The 26,187-nt window shown below is 47.8% G+C and overlaps 1 protein-coding gene across 3 annotated transcripts; it reads left to right on the plus strand.

The window, feature by feature from the left end:
• Positions 1–24,287, plus strand: LOC132464098 (alpha-1,3-mannosyl-glycoprotein 4-beta-N-acetylglucosaminyltransferase C-like). Of its 3 annotated transcripts, none has more exons than XM_060060277.1 (4): positions 1–165; positions 19,546–19,697; positions 21,111–21,258; positions 21,510–24,287. In XM_060060277.1, exons 1-4 carry the CDS (start codon positions 63–65, stop codon positions 22,664–22,666), a joined length of 1,560 nt encoding a protein of 519 aa, XP_059916260.1. In that variant the 5' UTR covers positions 1–62; the 3' UTR covers positions 22,667–24,287. The 3 variants fall into 3 exon arrangements, with proteins under 3 accessions (XP_059916260.1, XP_059916262.1, XP_059916261.1); XM_060060279.1 differs by lacking the exon at positions 1–165 and adding an exon at positions 7,445–7,573; XM_060060278.1 differs by lacking the exon at positions 1–165 and adding an exon at positions 7,583–7,729.
• The last annotated feature ends 1,900 nt before the right edge of the window (positions 24,288–26,187 follow it).

Raw genomic sequence — 26,187 nt, forward strand, 5'->3', positions numbered from 1 at the left:
TTGCACACGCGTGTGAATGGATCCACCGACACGCTAGACGCCAGCCTGACTCATGGCTGCTTATGGATCCAGAGTGGGTAACAGCTCAGCACCGCCCTGCTCCGCCTGAACACGGCGCAGTAACGAGCCGTGCATCCTCCACCCCGGTGGGGCACAAAGGACCAGGTGAGGATGAATGGAGCGCCGAGCCCCTGAGCACTGCTGGATTTAAAAAATCCAAAAATCCAACGACACACCGGTGACTCGTGAGGGGCCCTCACTCGTCTCATCTGATACTTTTGTCTCACGCGTCTCTTAAATTATTCGCTTATTGTTTCGTTTTATCAGAATATATTCCGAGGTCTTTAAAATGTGGTTCCTGACTACGTAAAGCCAAACGAATCCACCACATGTCGACTTTGTTTCCTTCGGGGTATTTTTTCCCTTTTTGATTGACAACCCCAGTGAGGCTAATCAGGGGGGGTTTGGGGGCCCCTTTGGACGACAGCTGGATTCCCGGGGACGGCCGTAGCATCGCCGCGCACTGGTGTGTCCAAAGGATCATGCCTGGGGCGCCTGTGGGCGTGTAGAGCCAGCTCAGAACACGCTCACCGTACTGTACGCTCGGACTGTCATTTGCTTCGTATTTCCCTCTTTGAGGCATGAATGGAGCATAGAGAAGGGGCTTAGCCGGTTATTTTTAACTCCCTTTGATGGATTATTAGGCGTCGGACCCGGAATGCATTGACTCTCTTAAAAATGTACAAAATATAACACAATACTGGCAGAGGATGGCGGAGACAGCTCTGTGTCTCCGGCTTAACCAGACATAATGGCAGCGCAATCCAGTTGTCTTGATAGCAAATGAATGCAACAGCAAATGGACAATTATTTTTGAATATACTTTGGTTTTTTGGCCTCTTCACGCAATCTGCTTCCAGATTGTTTAAGTGCTATTTACAATTTATTAAATAGGAACAGCCTATATCGATTGGTTCAATCGATTTAGGGTTGTTACGTTTTAATAAATGAAAGCATAAATATATGAAATAATGAAAGCAACTACTCGATGATTCGATAGTATTGAATCATTGAGTCGATGCTTTCATCCGTAGTTCTACTTTCTCATTAAGGAGAAGGTGAGGGTCGGGGGTCGGGACATCTTGCTCAATGAGGCCTACAGTTAGACTGCGGGCATTGGGGATCAAACCCAGTACCTTTCCCCTTGGAGTCGAACTCCCTAACCACCACACCCAGCCCTCCTTTTTTTTTGTGATTTAGCACAGTGATTTTCTCTTTAGTTGAAGTCATTGAGGTCATTTTGCTGCGTAGATAGAATGTCCTTCTCGCGTTCGCTCTTTTGTGCCGGCTGGCATAAATACTATGAGGCTTTGTTAAGCAATAGCTATTAAGGGACTAAATGAGGACATTTAATCACTTGTGCAGATTCATCAATAACATGTTCTCTCCTCCTGACAGCACATATTGCAGCTAATCCCAGAGGTTGGGTTTCCGGCTGCGTGAGGAAAAAGAGAAGGCACTCTCTCGGTTGAATGGTTTCAAAAATGGCTCTGCACTATATCACGTCTTTTCTACCTTGTCCGTTGAGCTTGAGATTATGTTCTGTCAAATAAGCCTGTATATTTCAATAACCGCTAAGCCTTTTTTTTAAATAGTAAGATAAAGTCTGTCGACGTTCACCGAAGCCTTGATAAATGATGAGTTAAAACTGCGTACAGGATGTGGTTTTCGCACGGCCTGGGATTTTAATCTGTGGCGATGAGCCTACGCGGAAACGTTGCATCTTGTATGAATCACCCTTTCATATTAATATGTTGAAAACAAAGACGGATGGATTGCATACATACTTTGCATTAAACCAGAGCTTAATGAGGATAAATGCTTTCATCCATGTTTTCTAGTGGCAAGGACGTCTGTTGTGCTAAGCACTGTTGAACACCCACATTACCTACTAATGCAATGCATTCGTTGACTTTGTTTTGTACTTCCTCTTTTAACTTGATCCAAAACACAATAATAACCACGCTCGTTCGCTCGCTCACTCGCTCACTCACTCACTCACTCACTCACTCACTCACTCACTCACTCACTCACTCACTCACTCACTCACTCACTCACTCACTCACTCACTCACTCACTCACTCACTCACTCACTCACTCTCACACACACAGACACAGACACAGACACACACAGCACATGACGCCCTGAATACAGACTGAGCACCGAGGGAAAGAGCTGCACTTACCCCGTGTTGCCAGAGTGTGCCGGTGCCGTCGCATGAATATTTGAAGAGAGCCCTACAAGGATCCCGGGAGAACTTTGGGCTCACCTCTCGGGTGCCCCCATGCATCTTTAACGGGCCCCGGCCTCCCTCATAGGGCCGCTCCAAAAGGGGGGGGGGGGAGGGGGGAGTGCTGTGAGTGGTGTCAGTCCCCCCCCCCCCCCCCCCGCTCTCCCATTCCATGATGAATAAGTAAAGATGTTCAAAGAGCACGGCCCGCTGAGGAGCTGTCTTTGCGGGCCCCGGAGTCGATACCGGACCCGTTTGAGTTCTTGTGAGAGCTGTGCTGTTTACGAGTGTAACGATTAGCCCTCAAGTTTGATCTGACTCGGAAGCCTGGTCTTCGTCTTCTTCGTCTCCGGATTCTTCCACTATAAGACGAAGAGGACGAAGAAGAAGAAGAAGAGGCAACTTTTTAAATTAGACTTTTTCTAAGTGTGCATGCAAGACGTTCAATCGTGGGATTTCCGTTGAATACATTGCAGCGCTGGTGTTTGTTTGCTGGCACTTCAAGCTGTTGAGATCCCATTGTGTTTAAAATATGAGAATCATTTGCAGCTCCTAAAAACGGTCTGAAACATCTGCTTCCTGTCTGGAACATACATTTGAAATATTTATAACATTGATGTGCGTGAATAACACACATCATTGTTTATTTTTTTCTCCCCCATGAAATCCAATCCATTCCATAGCCTGCAAGTCATCAGACAAATAAACAATAATGTTTACCAAATAGCTTTGTTGTACGACATCGTAGCTTATTAAAACGGCATCTCATTAGCGGCACGGAGCAGCCATTTTACATGAGATTAATTGGGGCTTTTTTTTAAACCACTTTCTCTTCATTATCATCCTGTCTTGCAAATGGATTCACCTCGAAGCCACTGCATATTCATTTTACAGGAAGCTTGAAAAATTGTTCGGAAACGAGCCAAAGGTGGAGCCCGACGGAATAATAAACAGGGGAGCTTTGCCTGTCAGGGAGAGTGAAAGGCAGATGTTTTCACCGGGAGACGGGGGGTTCAGTTCAGGTCTTTTGTCTTTCCCTGCTGTTGTTGACGTCCCCGCCGTCACCCATTCTTACTCTTAATTGCTGTGTCCGCGGCGTGCGTGGTTCTGCCTTAAGTATATTTCTTGTCGGCTTTCTGTGCCGTCACGGAGAAGATTGTGAAGAGAGAGAGAGAGAGGAAAGTGGCAGTGACGTGTAGCTGGTCAGGACGGAACCAGGGTTTCTATAATGCGTATTTGCCAGTGTGGTTAGTGCAGCCGGGCTGAGCCACAAAGTTACCGGGTTGTTTTGGTTTTGTGTTCTGCCGCCGTGTCAGGCGGAGAAGGTGTTCTCTAAAAGGTAGTCTCTCTCCTCTTGTTTCATGACTTATGTATGCAGACAAGCGTTTATCAATGTTTGATTTCCCGTTCTCAAAAATTTGGAGGAAATGTGTTTTCGGTTTGAATTCACAGCATGTGGTTTTCCACAAACTGGACAAGCGTTGGTGTGTTAGCAGGGTGTTCTTTTGTGGTTTTCCATCTCACACTCTTTTTTTTTTTTCCCAGACTGCACATGCGTTTGGTTGTTTTTTTCCTTTGTATGTGTGATGCGTAGCCTACTCCGGCAGATCAGAGGAGGCCAGTTGGTTGAGTGCCCACCCCAGGCGCAGAAACAAACAAAGTTTTGCTTTTTTTTTTCGCTAAGTTGGGGCCGCTCCCACCTGAGGCGAGCCAGACGACTTCAAAGGCAAAGGGGGCATCTGAGCCCTGACAGATTCAACTCAAGCGTAATTGCGGTTTCCGACATTATTCAAATCCAAAAAAATCTGTTAAAACATCAAAGGCTCCAACCTTCGAAAGGGAAATGTTGTTGCACCGTTTTAGAAAAAATAGTATTTATTAAAATTTGTACACTGTAGTAATCTCCATGTGAAGCATAATTCCTTAATAGACTAAATGTATAAATAAATACTGTGTGAAAATAAGGCGTCCATCAACAGATAGTTACTGCTGTTTTTTGCATTACTAGGCTTATTTGGACAACTATCCTTTAAAACTCTCTCCTTTGACCGAAAAATAAAGTTAATTCATTTTGGCACACATAAAAAGAAAGAGTCAAACAAGGAATATTTGCCAATGTCATATTCTCCGGAAAATGTGTGAGTCTTTAGCTTCCAGAGTAAATGTCAGTGAACGCGTGTTAATTAAAGTGCAATTGTTATACTGGTGGTCTGGTGCAACATTTACTTTGTTCATATTTTATCTGTGAAAACTATATAAACACACCATTAAAATCCCTGATAAAAGGATCTAGTTAGCTTTACTTAGCAGCCAATCATCTAGGGATGGGCAAAACGATTATTTTCCGGGAATCAGTTCTTTCAGTTCTGTTCACTATCACGATCCGTTCATTCGTTTGATTTGTTTGTTTGATTAGTTTGTTAGGTCAGATGGTCTGTTACGTCATTTGCGGAAATTATGGAATAAATCTTAATCAACATGCATGTAGCCTACTACTTTCTAATGTTCTGGTGAAATTACCCTGGTTAAGTGTAAATATTAAACATATATATAAAGCTCATATGTGCCTTTTTTACATAAATATCCTTAATACATAATGGGGTGCATTAAGAATTAAATGGCGTCTTCCAAGTAGTGCTAATAAGAAGTGAAGCACGTTAGCAACTAGAACAAACGAGACTCGTGATGGTAGGTAAAAACAATACTAAAGCATGCATTGTGATGTACAACAAAAGAAAAAGAAAACACATAGCGCTTGCATGATATTGAAGCCTACAGCGATTGTTAGTTAACATGTGTGGTGGTGCCTTATCATTTGTTTACCAATGGGCCATGGTGACGCGATTGCTAACTGCTCTCATTGGCTGAATCGATGAGAACGTTTTAGATTCAATCTATATAAGGTCGCGGGGAGACGCAGCTCTGTTCGTTTGCATATTTTATTTACGTGACCATATTTTTGTTAGACATTTAAAAAAAAAGAAAACATAATCAGTTCTCTTGTTTTGGGAATCAGTTCTCGTCGTTCACCTTCGGGATACATTCGTTCTGACCGAATCGTTCGCGACTGACCCAACACTACAGTTAGCCAACGGCAGCGGTCTTGACCTGTGTTTCTATGTTTTCAGTCAGAAAAATTTAAATAAGCACATGATCTGATCTTTTCTACGCCTGTGCTGTGTCACTCCATCATTGCACCGCAGTACATGTAGTGAAGGTATAGACTTCTCCAGTTTTTCTTACCCTTCCCTATTACTCACGGACACAGGTCTATCGCTCTTTCTCTCTCTCACTTTCTCTCTCTCTCTCTCTCTCTGTCTCTGTCTCTCTCTCTCTCTCTCTCTCTCTCTCTCTCTCTCTCTCTCTCTCTCTCTCCCTCCGTGTCTCTCTTTCTCTCTTTCTCTCCGTCTGATTGTGGCTTTAGATTGTCACTGAAATGCAATTTCAGTGGTGGTTTTAAGGAGTTCAACCGGGTGCTTTAGCAATACACGGTTGCACCAAGAACGGTGGGGGGGAGGGGGGGAGGGGCAGACTTGGTAAATGTTTTATTTTATTTATTGGAAATGTTATTAAAAATGAATGAAACCGTAGGACATGATTTTCTCCTCCGTCAGAATGATTACAGATAGTCCTAGCCCTGGGCCACTCCTGTGGTCACTGAAGGCCCTGTCGGATCACATTCAGTCGGCAAGGTGTTTGTTCTTCCGCTGTTCTGGAGGTCTGGAGTGAGGTGTGAAACCTAATGCCCGACTCTTTGATTTAAGCGGATCTGCGGGCAGCTATTGGTTCAGCCCCTAGGACCAGCACTTGGTGCTGATATTAACCGATGTTAAAGCAAACGGCTATTATCTCCAAATCGTTCAAAAAGTAATTAGCATCTTTGTTTTTCCTAACCCTATTTTCTTCCTTATGTGTCTTTTGTATGTATGTTATTGACATTATGATATAATGAGCTCACTGTTTACCACGCACTACTATTTTGATTTGATTATTATTATTCTAACAAAACTACAACAGTGCATGGGTAATTGCAGTTTTCTTCACCTTTTTATTTAAACCACTACCCTGGTTATTGTATACTATTTCACTATTTTATTTGCTTGTATTAACTGTGTTTTTTTTGGTGAGATATACCTTTAAAGTAATGGAAAGCAGAAGGTAATTTACTGGAATTATGTTGAGTAATTTCCAAGACATTGTTCATAAGCTGACTTGATATGTATATTAACATACTTTTGGTCTTATTGAAGATATTCAGTAGCTTTGAAGTAAATCATCCCCCTGTGATATGTTACGTTTATTTTAAGCTTTCCAAGCCTGTTCATTCATCATTTTTCACCAGTGCAGTCGTTTACCTGGAGACCAAAGTGTGTAACATGGCTTTGGTTCCCGTTCGGGTTTTTACCCTGTGACCTAACAGACTTATGGAGAACACTCTAGCCATCTAGTCGTGACATGAAACAAGGCGGTTCAGGTCGGGCGCGTATCCAGGCTTAAACCCTGAGAATAGCTCAGTAATGAACAACTGGGATTTAAAATTCCAGGTCACACGCAGGATATATGCAGACACAAACACACACACATTAACCCAAAGGCAGGCACCAACGTTAAAAGAGCTGCTTTTATCATGCCGCTGTGTATGATTGTGAGAAAGAAAAATCAAACGGCAACAAACTCAAAACGGAAATTTCCTTGAATGCATATCAGAACTGAATTGCAACTCCTTCTCCAAAGAAGGCCGTCTAATCTTCACCACACACGTATCATTTTCCCCTCAGTTTTCCTTCTGACAGCTTCTTTTCATCCATGAAACATTTGTTTTTGATTACCCCGATAGTGGAGCCCAGGGCCCCTGCCAAGGCTACCCAGTAAGGGGTATTGGATATAAATGTCTTTTAGTGATTGGCCGAAACACACACACAAGCAGGCACGCACACACACACACGCACACGCGTTCAAACACTCACATGCACACTCACACATGCCCATATACACACGCACATGCACACACGCGCTCACGCACAAGAACACATGTTCACACACACACACACACACACACACACACACACACACACACACACACACACACACGCGCGCGCGGCTCATCAAATATTCATAGTGGAGACTGGGGAGAACGGTGGGGATGTGGGATATTCTCCGGTCTCATCCTGGAGTGGTAGTCAATGCTGTTACAGCTCGGATCCACTTCCACACGGGGTGCGCTGGCTGTTGGACGGGCAGAGTCAGGCTGCAGGGAGGGCATGGGAGGCAGCTCTACAAAGGTACTGCACCACACACATCTCTGTGGGCTGCTGCTGGCTGACTGCTTTTGTTTAAGTTGTTGGCTCCTTAGACAGGCCTGTGAGGACAGCACAGAGAGGGGGATGACATGTTGTACGTTGGACCGCAGATGAGAAGAGAACCCACACCTTTTCATGGTATGTTGTCGCTGGGCTGTATATGTGACAGTGTGGGGTCTTAAAAGCCCTTCTTGATGTAAATGTTTGTGAATCCTGTGCGTGGTGATGAATTTGATCTTGAATGATTTTTTCCTTACATATTTTACTGGATACGTATTTCGATCCGTAATATCTGCAACACCTTGGTTGTGACAATCTAGCCCAAGTTGGATATTTTTTAAAATAAATGTCATTGACTTTTGTGCCTGTATGGACAGCACAGAGGAGATGCACAAGGAAGTGGATTAAAAGAGAGAGAGAATTACAAGAACATAGGACTGCATGTCGCTCAGTGGCGTTTTGACCGGCATTAGACGCCTACTCATAGTACAGTTACATTTTCACCCCGCCTTATCAGTTTCCTGCATGTCAACCTGGGAACTTTTATTTGTAATTCAATACCCATGATTGATGGATTTGCTATACATCCAACTAAATGTGATGGATTCGCTAGACTAATGTGATCAGAGATTATTGTTAGCCACAACTTGTATTGATGAATTTCAATGCTATAATTTGTAAAGTCTGCGCCACAAAATCCGTGCATATTATTATGGGAGCAGCCCAACACATTGACTAATCCCTGCCATCACTTGCAATGTGATACGCATATTAAGTTGTTGTTTTTTCTTACAAGGAGGAGACAATTAGGTAATTGTCGGCTGGGATTATGAAGTCAACGAGGTGCATCAATCCGTTTTGGATACGTTATTGTCAGAGTACAGCAGGGACATTCTGATCCGCGAATTAGAGAATGGAACAGACAAAGAAGGGATCAGACACACAGATAATGGACTCGGGGCTTTGAGGCAAATCAAATAGTTTGACCCTGTTTGATGCCGAGGGACTGGGAGCAGCCATAACATTGTTTCTAAGGCTGGATCCAGCAGTCCTTTGTCATAGCAGAACTCGTGGGGAGAGACAGTCAGGCAGAATTGGCATGGGCTGGGTTTACACCTTGTTTCCTGATTCATTACGGAGATGTTGCACCGAAGAAAACCAATTATCGCGAGTGACTCAAGCTTTCATCAGCTTCATCCACTTTAATAGGTATAGTTCTACAGTGGCCAGTCTCCACCATTTGAAACCTTTTATGGACGCTTTTTTACAGTTTTCCACTTCTGGGTGAGTTTGTGTTGGCCAATCACGCACTTACAGATCCCGCCTCCAGCAATGTGATTGGTCGAACAAATATGATGCGGAAAAACCGTGAAACGCAGCGTTCTCCCATATTAAACTCGTCTGCCATCAGACTTTAGGTATTAATCTAAAGGCAGATTTGTGAGACGACATTTGTGCAAAGTCTTTAGAAAGAAACGTCAACAGCTAAATGCTTTGAACATATATGTGGCATCATTATAAATGGATCCTGTGTCATTATTTCACTGTGACAACCTGAATTTTCTACAATTCCGACAAAATCCACGATATTGCCCAAATCCAAAGTAAAGTAGTTCATAACGTTAAAACTATGACATTTGTCGGCAGAAACAATAGCCGAACTTCTCTCAAGTATTACATGTATTTGCAGGGGAAGGGGGCGGGGGGGGGGAGGGAGGGTTTCACGGCCGTCTTATTTCAGGTGACTTGATTTAATCTTGTTAAGTAATCACAAAATCCAATCGTACGCTCAAAGTTAGCCTTCAACTCCTCAGCCGTCCACTCTGTGTAACTCATCCCCTAAGAGCTATCTCCTTCCCCGGGGGGTAGGGGGGGGGGGGGCGGGGGGGGTGGGACACGGCGGGTAAAACTGGGCCATCCCCCCCCGTTGTGTTGTCCCAATACAGAGCCCCCTCTGAAAGGGTTCTGGCGGAGGAGGGCGGCCCCCCCACCGCTAAATGTGGAAGGAGGAGATAGTGCATTCTCATGTTATCTGCCGTCGGAACCCTTGGCCCCTTGGACGTTTTCTCATTTCACAGATTTGACCAGCGGCTGACCTTGGCGACTCTAAGTGCTTTCAAGGCAGAGAGAAGTCTGGGCCCCTTCTAGTGGTGTCTTCCACGTAGAGGGGGAATCGCACACACTCTCGTTCACTCACGCGCACACACACACTCCCTCGCACACACACACACACACACACACACACACACACGCACACGTTCATACACACACACACAGACACGTGAGCACATACACACACACGTAAGCAAACACACGTACACACTCACACACACACACACACACACACACACACACACACACACACACACACACACACACACACACACACACACACACACACACACACAGATAGGCACACGTACACTGGGCTCTTTTCACTTTTGCCAATTCCTCTGATGCCCGGAGCCTCGCTGCCCAGTCCCTTTCTATTTTTCAATAACACGGACACACAAAGACATTCATCTGGGCTTTTAATGCTCTGTCCTCGGGGGGGCGCGGGGCCATACGTTTATGACTCCTGACGTCAGGCGCAGAGGGCGAGCGAGAGAGAGAGAGGAGAGAGCGAGTGCCGGGAGAGACCAGAGAGAGAGAGAGAGAGAGAGAGAGCGAGTGCCGGGAGAGACCAGAGAGAGAGAGAGAGAGAGAGCGAGTGCCGGGAGAGACCAGAGAGAGAGAGAGAGAGAGAGCGAGTGCCGGGAGAGACGAGAGAGGGCCGCCGCCCGTGCACGACGCGGACGTGCACGCACTCACACAGGAACCCACTGAAATAAGAACCGGAGCCAATACCTTTCACCCTGGGGGGAGTCAGGGAGCCTCCGATGCTAATCGCCTTGTCTCGCGCACGTTGGTAATAATTAGAGCCAGCATGTCTGAATCCACACCGGAGGCGCACTCCTCACAAGGAGGGGGGAGGAGGGACGGGGGAGGGACGGGGGAGGGAGAGAGGGAGGGAGATGGAAGCGATACGCTGTCGGGGTGGAGGATACCCACTTGTCAGGAGTGTTTTCTCAGTAGTATCAGAGGCGTCCGTCTCCTTCCCTCCCATCCCCGCCGCGCGTCGTGTGCTAATCTGGGTCAGGGTGCTAACTGCTTCCGGGCAGCCTGGGAGAGGCCTGCCCACGAATAGATCATTCCTCACGCCTCATTAAGCTCCGTTTCCCGGCCGCCCGCCGCCCCACCGACCGCCAGCGCCGTCGCCGTCATCAGAGCAGGCGGGGAAAAAAAAACCTCCTCGGTTCTCACCCACTTGACCTTAAAAATAAACATTGCGAGGTGGCTTCGCCTGGCGTACCTACTAGCTTAACCAAGGCTAAGAGCCACTCTTGTCTTCGCCCAATAGCAGTCAGTCTGAGGTTGCCCGTGGTTACGTGTCTCTGACTAAGATATCACAGCCTGTGCTACGGGGAGGTAGGGCAGATGTTGAACGAGCACGCTACAGCCTGTGATTGCTCCGGGGGACAGCTCGGCACTCGATGGAATTCCAAGGTTGAGGCAACGCTGTTCGACAGCCTGGACATAGCATTAGCCTAGCGTTTGCCTGGTGTAAATGTGTTAAAATCCCAAGGCGTAACTTCTGAATCGAGATTAGCCTGGTAGTAGCATCAGCCTGGTAGTAGAGTCGGCCTGGTAGTCCGGTAGAAGCGTCAGTCTGGTAGTAGCATCAGCCTGGTAGTAGAGTCGGCCTGGTAGTCCGGTAGAAGCGTCAGTCTGGTAGTAGCATCAGCCTGGTAGTAGAGTCGGCCTGGTAGTCCGGTAGTAGCGTCAGTCTGGTAGTAGCTGCAGTCTGGTAGTAGCATCAGCCTGGTAGTAGGGTCGGCCTGGTAGTCTGGTAGTAGGGTCGGCCTGGTAGTCTGGTAGTAGGGTCAGCCTGGTAGTCTGGTAGTAGGGTCGGCCTGGTAGTCTGGTAGTAGGGTCGGCCTGGTAGTCTGGTAGTAGGGTCGGCCTGGTAGTCTGGTAGTAGGGTCGGCCTGGTAGTCTGGTAGTAGCGTCGGCCTGGTAGTCTGGTAGTAGCGTCGGCCTGGTAGTAGCCTCAGCCTGGTAGTCTGGTAGTAGCGTCAGCCTGGTAGTCTGGTAGTAGCCTCAGCCTGGTAGCCTGGTAGTAGCGTCAGCCTGGTAGTCTGGTAGTAGCGTCAGCCTGGTAGTCTGGTAGTAGCCTCAGCCTGGTAGTCTGGTAGTAGCCTCAGCCTGGTAGTCTGGTAGTAGCCTCAGCCTGGTAGTAGCGTCAGCCTTGTAGTAGCGTCGGCCTGGTAGTAGCGTCAGCCTGGTAGTCTGGTAGTAGCCTCAGCCTGGTAGTCTGGTAGTAGCGTCGGCCTGGTAGTAGCGTCAGCCTGGTAGTCTGGTAGTAGCCTCAGCCTGGTAGTCTGGTAGTAGCCTCGGCCTGGTAGTAGCGTCAGCCTTGTAGTAGCGTCTGTCGGGTTAGCGTGTTGCCTCGCGTTAGTGTGTTACACAGAATCCCGAGTTTTATGATGATACACACTCACCGCGCTTCTCCGAGCCAACCGAAAAATGGAAATCAGACGAGGGGGGGAAACGCCAAGGCTGCTTTGAAGAAGAACCTCTTCACAATCACGTTACGCCGACGCCCGGAGCTGAGCCGTCAGGGTGCTGCGGAGCGCCGACGAGGCAGCGAGAGTGGAGCCTCAGTGTTTAGGCGCTTTGATGCCTGATTGCTCTAAAGATGGCATCAGTGGGAGACACATGCTCAATAATTCATCAGGAGCCCCTTTTCGCATTTCGTGCACCACCTGCGCCACCGGTGCTGCGGGCAATAAAGAGAGTTGTGAGTGGTGGTGATGGATCCAACATCCTCGTTCCCCATCTCCTCTCCCATCGTCTCCAACACAGAATGAGGCCCTCACTCCTTGCTGAATAATGTCCCCCAGGTCACAGAAGGAAATGGAAAGGCCTCCAAAACAGGGGTGGGGGAAAGGGACCTTTATGATTATGATGCACTTTATTGATCCCTGAAAGGTAAAGTTTATCACTAATGTATTATAACAAAAACACATTTATGGTATAATTTATATAATTTGATGCCACCATGTAGTTTAAGTCACCGTATACCATGATAAACATATATGACAAGTCAAAGATGACAAGCAGGACTGGGAGACATATAGGCTCACACAATGAAGAAATACATAGAGGTACATAATCAGCACTCCTGCACTGACTACACACACAAGTGAACGTGAGCTAATCGTTAAAGTTCATCGTTTCCTAACCCTGAATACCATGAACATCGTCTGCCATCGATGACCGTCGTCGACACGGTCGGACAACAGCAGTACACAGCGGAAAGCTTTCATTCAGTTTCTTTTCTCTCAGAAAACGAATGGTGTTTTTTTTTGCGTCGGTCTAGCAGGCTGGCGAGTCGTTCTTCAGAGCTACCCTGCTCCAAAGGGGGTTGTGTTGCACACTGGTCTCCCCTGGGGGGGGCAACAGCTGGATGTTGCGTCATCACCAGGCTTCTGATCGCTCCCCCGGGGCGGTGGGGGTTGCTGGGGTAGGCTGGTGGAGAACGGACAGCTTGGACTCGAGTATCCCTAGGGAACACATCATGCTTTCTTCTCTCTTCATCGCTCTTCATCTCTCACTCCCTCTCTCCCTCTCTCCCTCTCTCCCTTTCTCCTGCTCTCATCCTCCATCCCTCACCTCCCTCCCTCTGTCCCTCTACAGTTTCCCTCTTCCTCTCAAACACTCTCTGCCCTTCTCCCTTCACTCTCCTCTACGTTTCTCTCTCTCTCTCTCTCTCTCTCTCTCTCTCTCTCTCTCTCTCTCTCTCTCTCTCTCTCTCTCTCTCTCTCTCTCTCTCTCTCTCTCTCTCTCTCTCTCTCTCTCTCTCTCTCTCTCTCTCTCTCTCTCTCTCTCTTCTTTCCTCTTTCTTCTCCACTCGATCCTCCCTTTCCTCTCTTTTACACTCTCTGGATCCGGGCCAAGCCCGGATCCTCTCTCTGCGTCTCCCTCTCTCCTCCTTCTCCCTCCTCCCTCTCCTCTCCCTCCCTCTCTCCTCCTTCTCCTCTCCCTTTCCTCTCCCCCTCCCCTCCCTCTCCTCTCCTCCCTCTCCTCCCTCTCCCTCCTCCCTCTCCCTCCTCTCCCTCCTCCCTCTCCTCTCCTCCCTCTCCTCTCCCCCCCCTCCTCCCTCTCCCTCCTCCCTCTCCTCTCCCTCTCCTCTCCCCCTCTCCTCCCTCTCCCTCCTCCCTCCTCTCCTCCCTCTCCTCTCCTCCCTCTCCTCTCCCTCTCCTCTCCCCCTCTCCTCCCTCTCCCTCCTCCCTCCTCTCCTCCCTCTCCTCTCCTCCCTCTCCCCTCTCCTCTCCCTCTCCTCCCTCTCCCTCTCCTCCCTCTCTCCCCTCCCTCTCCTCTCCCTCTCCTCTCTCCTCCCTCTCCCTCCTCTCCCTCTCCTCCCTCCTCCCTCCCTCTCTCCTCTCCTCTCCCTCACTCTCCCCTCCCACTCCTCACTCTCCCTCTCCCTCCCTCTCCCTCCTCTCCCTCTCCTCCCTCCCTCTCTCCTCTCCCCTCCCTCTCCTCACTCTCCCCCTCCCTCTCCTCACTCTCCCCTCCTCCCTCCCTCCCTCCCTCCCTCTCCCCTCCCTCTCCTCTCTCCTCCCTCTCCCTCCTCTCCCTCCTCTCCCTCCCTCTCCCTCTCCCTCCCTCTCCCTCCTCTCCCTCTCCTCCCTCCTCCCTCCCTCTCTCCTCTCCCTCCCTCTCCCTCCCTCTCCCCTCCCTCTCCCTCTCTCCCTCTCCTCCCTCCTCCCTCCCTCTCTCCTCTCCCCTCCCTCTCTCCTCTCCCCTCCCTCTCCCTCTCCTCTCCCTCCCCATCTCTCTCCCCGGTAGTGGGTGAGCCCAGGCGGCTGTCAGCAGTGATGGGATGTGGGGGCGCCTCGGTACGTCTGTTAGGACCGGGGTTGGGGCAATGCTGGCACCCTGGGGCCCCTGGGGGCCTCGTCGGCACCACAACAATTTGGAGTTTGGAAGCACAACAGGCAGGGGGCCTGCAGAACACAGCTGGAACCACCGCTCAAAACAAACGGCGTATACCTTAGTGTGTCCTTTGAGTTTGTTGGTGTCTGTGTGGGTGTATTTGCCTGTGTGTGTGTATTTGCCTGTGTGTGTGTGTGTGTGTGTGTGTGTGTGTGTGTGTGTGTGTGTGTGTGTGTGTGTGTGTGTGTGTGTGTGTGTGTGTGTGTGTGTGTGTGTGCGCCTGCGCGCATCTACTTTTATGAGGTCTCTGTGTGTGTTTGTGTGCTTGAACTTTTCTTTGTGTGTGTGTGTGTGTGTGTGTGTGTGTGTGTGTGTGTGTCTGAATGTGTGTGAGTGTGACTGTGTTACATGTCAGTGCAGGTCCACACCGGTTAGAAAACACCTCGCCATATTGCCTGGATAACCGCCGTCCCGAAGAGTGATAGTCTGAATAGGAAATGACACGATAAAACTCTGAGCGAACCACTTCAATCAGCCCCGTCCCCAACACTGCCTCGTTAAACCATAACAAGGGTTATTCATAGATTAAACTAAAGCGCTCGGATATCTAACAAGGGCCGATTAGCCCCTACACACGACAGGATTCCTTTGTTGAGCGGCTGTAGGAATTTGGGGAACGATAAAGAAGTGTTTGACCAATTGAAATCATTAACACAACAGCCGTTTCATAATAACGGGATTTATTATTCCCCGTAGCTGTGGCGCAATTTGGTTATCAACAAAGGACCCTGTGTTCCCCGACTTGCCTCCGCTAATCGAGGAGTGGAAATCCATTCACGGTGGTTGAAGACCTGCCACAAAGCAACTGCTGAATCCAGGCAAATCTGCAGGCTTAATTGATTATTTGCGCGGCGCTGTATATCTGTAAGGTGCAGGCAGCCCGGGGGAAATAATGTAAAACAGATAACAAGATGAAATGTGGGAGAATTGCTTTCTGCGGCCCCTTTTATTAATCCGCCCCTCTCGCTGGCGTTCTGGGCCTGCATCACCCCGCCGTCTAGATTTCCCTCTATTAAGCCCGGCCCAGACGCTCGCCTTCCAAGAACCGTCTGCTGCTAAATAGAAATTTAAGTGTCAGAGATTCAGATTGCGACGGGGGGGCCGGCGGGACGGGGTTTCTGAGCGGTTGTTTCTTTGATTTCTGAATTAATCAATAAGGTGCGGCTTATTGTTGTATGGAACACGTCTCGGCATTAAGCATTTCACTTTTCTCATTCTTCGTTATTTCTTCTACCTCTATCACACGCCTCCCCGCTGGCATTCAAATGAGTCGATTCATTATGTTGTGCTTTGCAGGGCAGCCGTTTCGTTTTTTTTATCTTCTGTTTTCTCGGCAGAGATGTTAGGGCCGTAATCTATTCATTTTTGTGCACACCAAGGTTGTTTTTCATGAGCTCTCTTTTGCAATTTCTCCTAGCTGTGTTGATTAGTTTACAGCCGTGCTGGAGGCTGTAGGTGTACCGGGGTCTGAATGACATCCCCAGAATGACATCATCATCATTAGCCCGTAGATCTGAAGCATCAACACTAACGTGCGCTAACACACTTGCAAACAAGTGTTGTAAATTTGCTTTGGCCAGAAACACTATGATGCAAACATCGGATGATGCTTGTCTATGTTTCTGTATTTGTCCCTATTCAACCTTAGATAAGATAAAAAATAAACCTTTCAACACGCATGCAGTTGCTTGCACACACGCACCGAAGTGTGTGTTTAACACCGAAGTGCAACACGTCGACATTAGCTCTCTCTCGTGCACAAAAACTATTTGAAATTCCGATATTTATATTGACCATTAGGATTGGCAGAAAATGGTCGAATTGCTTATTCACACAAATCACATATATACTGCCCATAATTACGGGTAGGAAGTGAATATTTACTGACTGCCGATAAGCATGCTCGCGCAAAGTACTACATGGGCCCAAATTGATGCATTCACAAACACTGTACCAGCACAAACCCCTGACTGAAACCCCCCACGCAAGTGCATTTCTGCTGACATTAGCAGAGACGCACTCTAGACTGACGCACGTTATCTGGAAACACGTTGACACACAAACGGAGACGCCAAACAGTCCCCATTCTTTCCCGGAGAACCCAATCGCATCATCTCATCATGGTCTGTTTCTCGTTTCACTCAGCTTGATTGGGTGTACATGTGGTGTTGTACTGTTGTTGCGCTTGCATTTACCTTCCGTGTAACAGAGCGCAGACGTTGTCGGCTGGGAGCCGCCAAGAGTATTTAACACTGACGTATGCACGCACACAGTGGCACAGGTTAGAAAGTGCTCTATAAATGCAGTCCATTTGCCATTTAAACAAAGAAACAAGGAAAAACGGAAGAGTAGTGAAAACAGGTATAAATACATGCCCATAATTAATGTGGAAAATGGGCCAAAGAAATTACTACAATACAAGGGTGGAAAATGCACTGACAGTGACTGCGCATACATTTACATCATAAGTGTTGACAACAACAACAACAACCTTGTTGTACTGTTGGCTGGCTTGGCCCGGATCCAACATCGATGCATTCTCTGCCACACCCACACCCTGTTGAGAGCTAGTCCTTCCTGGGTTTCAACCTGCTATTGAGTACAGTCGGTACACAGTTATTTCTCCTCTTGGTCGATGACCAACGGCTTGGAAAACCTCCCGGGGTGGTCCTAATGATTCTCCTCATCGCCATGCATGAGCACGTCTCCCCGGCTGAGCCATCTCGATGGCCCCTTTCTGCTGCCTCCCCCCTCCTTCTTCACCTCCCCTTCTCCTCCTCATCCTCAACCTATACCTCTCTTCCTACTGCTCCACAGCTCCTATTCCTCCTCCACCTGTCTTCCTCCACCTCCACCTTTCCTCATTATCATCCTCCTCCACCTCTCCTCATCCTCCACCTATCTTCCTACTCCTCCACCCCCCTATTCCTCCTCTTCCTCCTCCACCTATCTTCCTACTCCTCCACCCCCCCTATTCCTCCTCTTCCTCCTCCTCCTCCTCTCTTCCTACTCCTCCACCCCCCTATTCCTCCTCTTCCTCCTCCACCTATCTTCCTACTCCTCCACCCCCCTATTCCTCCTCTTCCTCCTCCTCCTCCTCTCTTCCTACTCCTCCACCCCCCTATTCCTCCTCCTCCTCCTCTCTTCCTACTCCTCCACCCCCCTATTCCTCCTCTTCCTACTCCTCCACCCCCCTATTCCTCCTCCTCCTCCTCCTCCTCCTCCACCTCTCTTCCTACTCCTCCACCCCCCTATTCCTCCTCCTCTCTTCCTACTCCTCCACCCCCCTATTCCTCCTCTTCCTCCTCCTCCTCCTCCTCCTATCTTCCTACTCCTCCACCCCCCTATTCCTCCTCCTCCTCCTCCTCTCTTCCTACTCCTCCACCCCCCTATTCCTCCTCTTCCTCCTCCTCCTCTCTTCCTACTCCTCCACCCCCCTATTCCTCCTCTTCCTCCTCCTCCTCTCTTCCTACTCCTCCACCCCCCTATTCCTCCTCCTCCTCTTCCTCCACCTCTCCTCCTCCTCTTACCCCACCTCCCCTCCTCCTCCTTCTGCATCCGGTTACAGAAGAGGTCTGCACTCTCCGAGGAGGAGATATGGAACAAAGCATAAAACCCTACAGAGTGACAAAGCACTGGCTATTGGTAATGGTGTTTCTGCTAATTGTCCGAAAATGTAACACCTTCCACCAATTAAGAGAACTGCTGTGATTACCCTTGAGACAGAGAGAGAGAGGGAGCGAGGGAGAGGAAAACGTGTTTCGTGCACATGTGAAGAGAGAGCTCCATGGTTTAGAAAGCGTGCAGGCTGTCCTTGACCAGCATCACATGCAAGGGGTAATTCCAAGCGGGCACTCGTACACAACCTCTATCGCCTACCCTTTTATCTCCAAAGCTGCCGTGTTTATTCCTGCCGCGTAGAGCTATAATGAACGCACAGAGCTACCGTGTCGGCTGAATGCACAGTTTCAACGCTGAATAGCAAAAAAAAAATAAAAACTGCTTATTAGGTGAGTAATTGCTTTCCCCACAAGAAAGTATAGGTAGGGGATTGTGACGAGAATGGACTGTGGTGGATGGATATGTTGTATTCAGTTTTCTGTGCAAAAAGGTTGATTGACGATCCAGGTCCCAGGTGGGGCGGTTGGGCGGTGCACGTAATCGATGAGGGTATGTGTGGACATTGAGCTGAGCTTAGAGCTGGTTAGTATTCCATTCGGTGTCTTCTGGGCTGCTGCTGCAATGCCACATATTAGCATGTTGATCTGAAGAAATAAAAAATAAACCAACAACTAACACAAGAAACTCAAGCGAACCCTGGTTTCTCTGATTATATTGTTTTTGCATTATAGTGTTTCTGTAGTGTCTGTGTGACTTATTCCAAAGTGGTGTTGGTTATTGACGGGTGACAAGACGTCCATTTGATGTTAACCCGGAGTCATATTGTATCTGGTGAATACCTGGACAAACTTGTTTTTTTTACTAAATGCATTTTTGGTTTGATCACTGTACGTTCTATTAGATAATACCAGTACCATGAGGATCGGAAATCCGAAATCTGTTTTGGGAAACAAATTGAACCAAATGTTCTTGTTATGTGCTTCCGATTACACACAGTGTTTGCATTGCTGTCATTTGCCGATATATCGGCTAATTACAAAATCTTGGAAGTTTGGATAATAAATAAGCGACCTAGCGGCCATCTTAGTTCTAAACACTGGCAGCGTGGGGGGAACTGAATGAATCCCACATTCGGCAGCTATTCAGAAGCGAGACGGTCTTGGTGGATCAGTCCAATGGCTTATCACAGTCTCCGGGCTGGTGGCGACACAGGGGCCCCTTTAAGTGACGATGGGGGTCCTTTGGGGAACGATGAGGTCTGATGTGTGTCGCTCTCTGTGCGTCCTGTGCAGGTTCCGCTGACAGTCGGACCAGCATGAGGCTGGTGTGGAAGTCCCTGGACAAGATGAGGTGTCTTCGGAAACGCTCCACCATCCCCTTCCTCGGCTTCCTCATCACCTTCCTCCTCTTCCTCAACCTCTATATCGAGGACGGATACGTGCTGGTCAGCAGGTTTTCTATTGGACGTTATACCACTGCATTGTTGAACGCTTGATCCTGATTGGTCGATAACGTTCCAAGGGCAAGAATGATTTTTTTTCCCGATAACGGGGCACCGCTGGTGATTAGCTTTTCAAAATCAATCGATTAGCAATCGACGGTAATAACAACAACGGTCAAATAGAACATCGAACAGATGTTTCCGTGACAACCACAGCAAGAACGATATGCTCAAAGTACCGCAGAAAAAAATATTAACAGGTGGTTATTCCAATCTGTTCATGAATTTGACCCTAAAACTGAATTATATTTGTATGAGTAAATTGTACACATTAACAAAATACCAAAAAATGTTTTTCAAAAAAACATGTTTACATTTTCAGAATACGTTCCCAAGCTGGAATCATGCTGAGGATTTATTTCTTATTCATGACGAAACCCCACACGGTGTGCGGGGTTTCGTCAAACACAAACACATTATCTGTATTTGTCGTTTGAATTATTAAGAGGTAGCTCGTGTCTTCTGCACATTCGTGGCCCATTTAAAGTCTTGTGCGTTTGGCTTCACAAACTGCCCAGAAGGATTTTAAGGATCTTCTTCCCAGAGCACAGAACACCAAAAAACATTAAGGCTGTTCCTGACAAGTTAGAAGACTGTTTCCTTCCCCACCTCCTGACCTCAGGAGATGGCTGTGTGAGAATATTTTCTGTCACAATAAAATAGTCATTTTAAAGGTTTGAAAGGTCTCATAAATGTAAAGACTTCCTAATGATTTATAGTACATTTAAAGCCAAGAATCATCACGACTACTAAACAATGTGTGGTGTGATGTGTATATGTTCAGTGGGACATTTGTATATATGTTTATATTCCAGGCATAAATTAAGGAAGTTTCAGAGCTAAAAACGGTTGGGTAAAGGCCGGTTTATAGTCCGTTAAGTGCTGTACGTAGACACGGAGAGCCCTCTCTGTAGCCGGAGAGCCTGTCCGAGACCCTCTCCATAGCTTACGTGCGCATCCAATATTTTTTAAATATCCGGCGACGCAACGGAGACAGCAAGGGCTGTGATTGGTCCTCTAACAAAATCATTTCCGGAACCACTTCTCCGGTTTGATTCTACACCTTATTTACTTTGTGCATTATTTACTTTGCACATTAAGGACCAATAAAACACCAAATAAGAATTGAAAATCTTTAGAAGTTTATTTACAACACCATTTACAGTAGTAAATACAGTAGTCAACATATAAGATCGATCGGGCGGCGATTTGCATTGCGTACCCGACATCCCGACGGAGAACTTCGAATGCTCGAGGGGGTCTCCGTAGTTACAGAGTCGGATTACGGACTACAGGGTCGGAGTACTAAACTTGGCCCTTTAGTAAATCACCATGCTGTTGTCCCTCTGTCTTTAGGAGGAGGACAAGAGGCAACTCCGGGAATCGTCAGCGCACCCCACCACCTCAGAGCGATACGGCCACACCTTTCGGGAACTCACCAATTTCTCCGGAACCATCAACGTGACGTATCGCTATCTCGCCGGGACGCCTCTTAATCGCAAGAGTATGTTTAGTTATTTTTTGGGCCATTTTAAAAAGTTAAATGTCATCATAATTAAACTGGAATTGTTGTTATTTGGCCGGTTATGAAAACCTTTAATATTATTGCTTGTATGCTTGAATAAAACGAAACAGGTTTTGTTTGGTATAACATTTACTTTTTAAGAACTGTTGACTTGATGCTTGAATCACAAGCAATTTTGTCGTAGCTTCGTCGTCATCAGTAAATGTTTTTCCTCTTTTTTTTTTTTACAGAGTATCTTACCATCGGTCTCTCATCGGTCAAGAGGAAAAGAGGAAACTACTTGCTGGAAACTATCAAGTCCATCTTCGATCAGTCCAGCTACGAGGAGCTGAAGGAGATTGTGGTGGTGGTCCACCTGGCCGACTTTGACCTGGTGTGGTGCGAGAACCTAGTGCAAGAAATCACCAGGAAGTTCGCCCACCACATCATAGCAGGGCGCCTGCTGGTCATCCAGGCTCCGGAGGAGTATTACCCGTCTCTAGACGGCCTCAAAAGGAACTACAACGACCCGGAAGACCGGGTCCGGTTCCGCTCCAAACAGAACGTAGACTACGCCTTCCTCCTCAACTTCTGCACAAACCTCTCCGACTTCTACATGATGCTGGAGGACGACGTGCGCTGCTCCAGGAACTTCCTGACCTCCCTGAAGAAGGTGATCACCTCCAGGGAAGGATCCTACTGGGTGATGCTGGAGTTCTCCAAGCTGGGCTACATCGGGAAGCTCTACCACTCCAGAGACCTGCCACGCCTGGCCCACTTCCTGCTCATGTTCTACCAGGAGATGCCGTGCGACTGGCTCCTGATTCACTTCAGGGGCCTGCTTGCCCAGAAGGACGTGATCCGCTTCAAGCCCTCGCTGTTCCAGCACATGGGCTACTACTCCTCCTACAAAGGGGCCGAGAACAAGCTGAAGGACGATGACTTTGAGGAAGACTCCATAGACATACCGGACAACCCTCCGGCCAGTCTGTACACGAACATCAACGTGTTTGAGAACTACGACGCCACCAAGGCCTACAGCAGCATAGACGAGTACTTCTGGGGGAAGCCTCCCTCCACCGGAGACTTCTTTGTTATCGTCTTCAACAAGTCGACCAAAATAAACAAAATCAAAATCATCACCGGGTCGGACGATCGGCAGAACGACATTCTCCACCGGGGGGCTCTGGAGGTGGGCGAGAAGCTGGTGGGAACCAAAAAGGGAAAACAGTGCACATCCTACATCACATTGGGGGAGTTTAAAAATGGCCACATCGAGGTGCAAAACGTGGACCATAAAATTGCCTTTGACATTGAGTGTGTCCGTATTGTGGTGACAGCAAGTCAAAAAGAATGGCTTATCATTAGGAGTATCAGTTTATGGACTACACAACCCCCGAGTCAATGAGGACTTGGCGTTATGACTCATATAGGCAAATCTTTTTTATTATTTATTAATTTAGTTACTTTCTGGTTATTTATCAATTCATGGATGTTATTGTGTATTTATAAGATATCATTTGGATATGCGAAAAATTATCTTTTAATTATTTTTTTTTATACCCACAGGCAAAAGTATTATCTTTGGTGTTCAAAATTTTCGACTCATTACAAAGGACTGCTTTTACCTGGTTTGACCTTGAGGATTCATAAAAGTACTTTGTTTTCTCTAAGTTTTCAAAGTAATTTGTTTATTTTTTCTTTCAAATCCATCCTCACTGTTCTGTTGGAAAGCAATTAGCCAGCCGCAACCATTTAGAATTCATTTCTCAAGGAAGATAAGACACTCCAGCTTTCAAATTGAAAAATGCTCCGTGGTAAATAAGACAGAAATAGACCATTGAATAAATCAAAATAACTTAATAAACTAATTGATTACGATATAAATAATATCTGGTGAATGGATGATGTTTCAAGTCAGCCCTTTACACACTGAAAAGACGATAAATAATTGGCTGATAATGCCGTCTAAATGAGGAAGAGGATGACCATTATCCAGTGCTTCACTTTGCATCTTCGATTTGTGTGCCTCTTTTTGGTGGCGAGTGGAGCGGTCTTTTTCTTCTCCTTTCCAAAGTGACGCCCCCCCCAACAGCATTGTGTTGATGGCCAGTCATCCATTCACGAGCGATCAAACGACTGCTGGAGTGTAGCCTCGGGGACGCCACTCTCCGTGCGCGTCCCTATTTGGCCTCCGAATTATTTCCACCCTTGGACGTCCACAAGGACGTTGCCTTGAATATTCATGCGTGTCGTATCAGACTCTACCAGCCGCTGCGTCTGATATCCCCGCAGCGCTGGCGTCTGCGGCGGCGGCGGCGGCAGCGGCTGGAGATGTTTCCACCAGAAGTGCGGTGCTGCTCCGTCGGCAGCAGAAGACAACAGAACATGTTTGTTTTGGCTCTTTCTCCGGGATTGGATGTGCTAGGCAGCGAAAGGGGTGTGTGGAGAACACAGCCTCACACACACAGGCACGCACGCACGCACACGAATGCACACATAGACACACACACACACACACACACACACACACACACACACACACACACACACACACACACACACACACACACACACACACACACACACACACACACACACACACACACACACACACAACCCTGATCTCTGGGTCTGCTTTTTATTTATTTAATTTTTTTATTTTGTTCAACCACAGCACAATTTTCCTCCGGTAAATTGGTCCGTGTTTGTGCGAGTGAGCTACACCAGTAGAACAACACCGACGCCCGCCCCCCCCCCCCCCCCCCCCCAGAGCTAACGGATCTCAATTCACTCTCTTTCCTTGAAATGTTTGTTCTGTTTGTTTGTGCGGCTGCACGGAGTATCCCGGGCTCACCGGGGAACCGGGCTGACCTCCCTGTCACAAGCTGCTGCTGTAGTTACCAGCCGAGAGAACACATAGACACACACACACGCAGGTTTACACAAAACACACACACACACACACACACACACACACACACATACACACCCTTAGAATGACTTACGCCTACACACAAATAAACAAATACAGTACAAAACACATGAGTACAAAGATGCAAAGTACATTCGAAATCCCATAAAACACGCACACACATTCAAACCCCCACACACACCCGCACATTCATACCCCCCCACACACACGCACACGCAAAATCATTGATACACAAACATGCATTAATCATAATCATAATAATTATGAAAATAACTCATATTAAAGTTAAGGGACCCTGTTAAGGGACCCTTTCAAGGGACCCAAGGACCCTTTACACATGGGAGGCAAAACGAAATAATCCATGAACAGAATGTAATGACAGCAAACATTGTCGAGGACGGCGGAAATGCAGCAGATATCGGTACCTTTGCAGTTGTGTTGGTGACACAGTGTTGCAGATCTCTGCCAGGAGAGAGTTCCAGAGGGGGAGGGCTGCCACACTGAAGGATCTGTCCCCAAAGTCTGCAGGTGTGTTATGCCGCTTTTCCACCGCACATGTAGCTCGACTCGACACGACTCGACACGACACGACTCGACACGGTAGCAGCACGGGTCCTTTTCCACCGCAAATAGTACCTCCTGGACGTGGGCGCGGTCGGCTGCGCGAAAGGGCCGTGACGTATTTTTGTACGCGACGCAAACAACACCTACGCAACCCACACATGGACAGAACCCACATAACAACAATGGAGGACATCGATGCGATGGTATTCGTGTTCGTATTATTAGCTGGCATGTTGAAGAAGTGGAATATGTTGGCTGCGGCGCTGCTATGGCTGTTACCAGCATGGTTGCCATGTCGCTCTCGTGACTTCGTCACACTCTCTGGCCAATCAGTGGCCGGCCGTCTGCCGACGTCACCTTTTAGCATCGGCTCAGCTCGCTTGGAACCTAGAGCAAGGCGGTACTAGAAAAAGCAGCCACTTCAGGTACCAGATACCATGTTTTCGCGGTGGAAACGCAAAAAATGCGAGCTGAGTCGAGTCGAGTCGTGTCGAGCTGGTACCATGCAGTGGAAAAGCGGCATTAGACCAGGATTGGGGGTGAAGGAGATCTGATTGGAACTCCTGGGGGGACTCCTGGGGGGGGGGGGGGGGGGGGGGGGGAGGATTTTAGAGGAGATGTAGTAATTGACCGGCCAAGGAAGATGGATGAGAGGGGGGGGGGGATGTCCAGCCAGGGCTTGGTGCGCTTGAGAACCCTGACACCGGATTTGCAGTAAACCAGATGGAAGGTGATGGAGACATAGATGAGGATCTCACTCAAGGAGTATGAGCGTGATAGCTGGTCTGGAGTTGCAGCTGTGGTCTGGAGAGGCACGCATGCATGCATAGCATACCATACCCTCACAAGTGCACACCAACACATGCGGAAGCAAATGCCCATGCACACTCGCATGAATACAGTCCATGCACCAACACAAATTGATGTTCTTAAACACGTGCCGATGGATACACACGACAGTTGTTCAGGTGACACGCAACTACAAAGAAAGTCCAACATGCTTTGTTAGCTCAACATCACAAACGCGCTCCAAACACACTTTGCCTTGTCAATGCGATGTAATTACAATGCGTCTGCAAACAACATTTACACACCGACACTCATTAGCATTGACATACAACAGAAGCCACAGTTTGTTCAAGTTCCACACGGCAATAAAGAGCAAATTGTTTACCTGAACAAGACGGGGTATTTTTTGGTTTGTTTGTGTTTTAGGAAATGAAAACAGATGTAGAAGAAGAACAAGGCAGAGCTTCTTAAATCTCTGACAGCTGTCCCCAGTCTGTGTTAATTTACCACACGGTGTTTGAGATCACAGACAACGTCTACGCTCAGGAGAGAGTACTCCATGCCTCCTCTTCCCCCCCCCCCATCAACCATATGACCCTCAAAATCGAATTAAGCTTGCCACAACCTCACATTATCAAGTA

The sequence above is a fragment of the Gadus macrocephalus genome, chromosome 9, assembly GCF_031168955.1.
Source record: "Gadus macrocephalus chromosome 9, ASM3116895v1".
NCBI classification, from domain to species: Eukaryota; Metazoa; Chordata; class Actinopteri; order Gadiformes; family Gadidae; genus Gadus; species Gadus macrocephalus.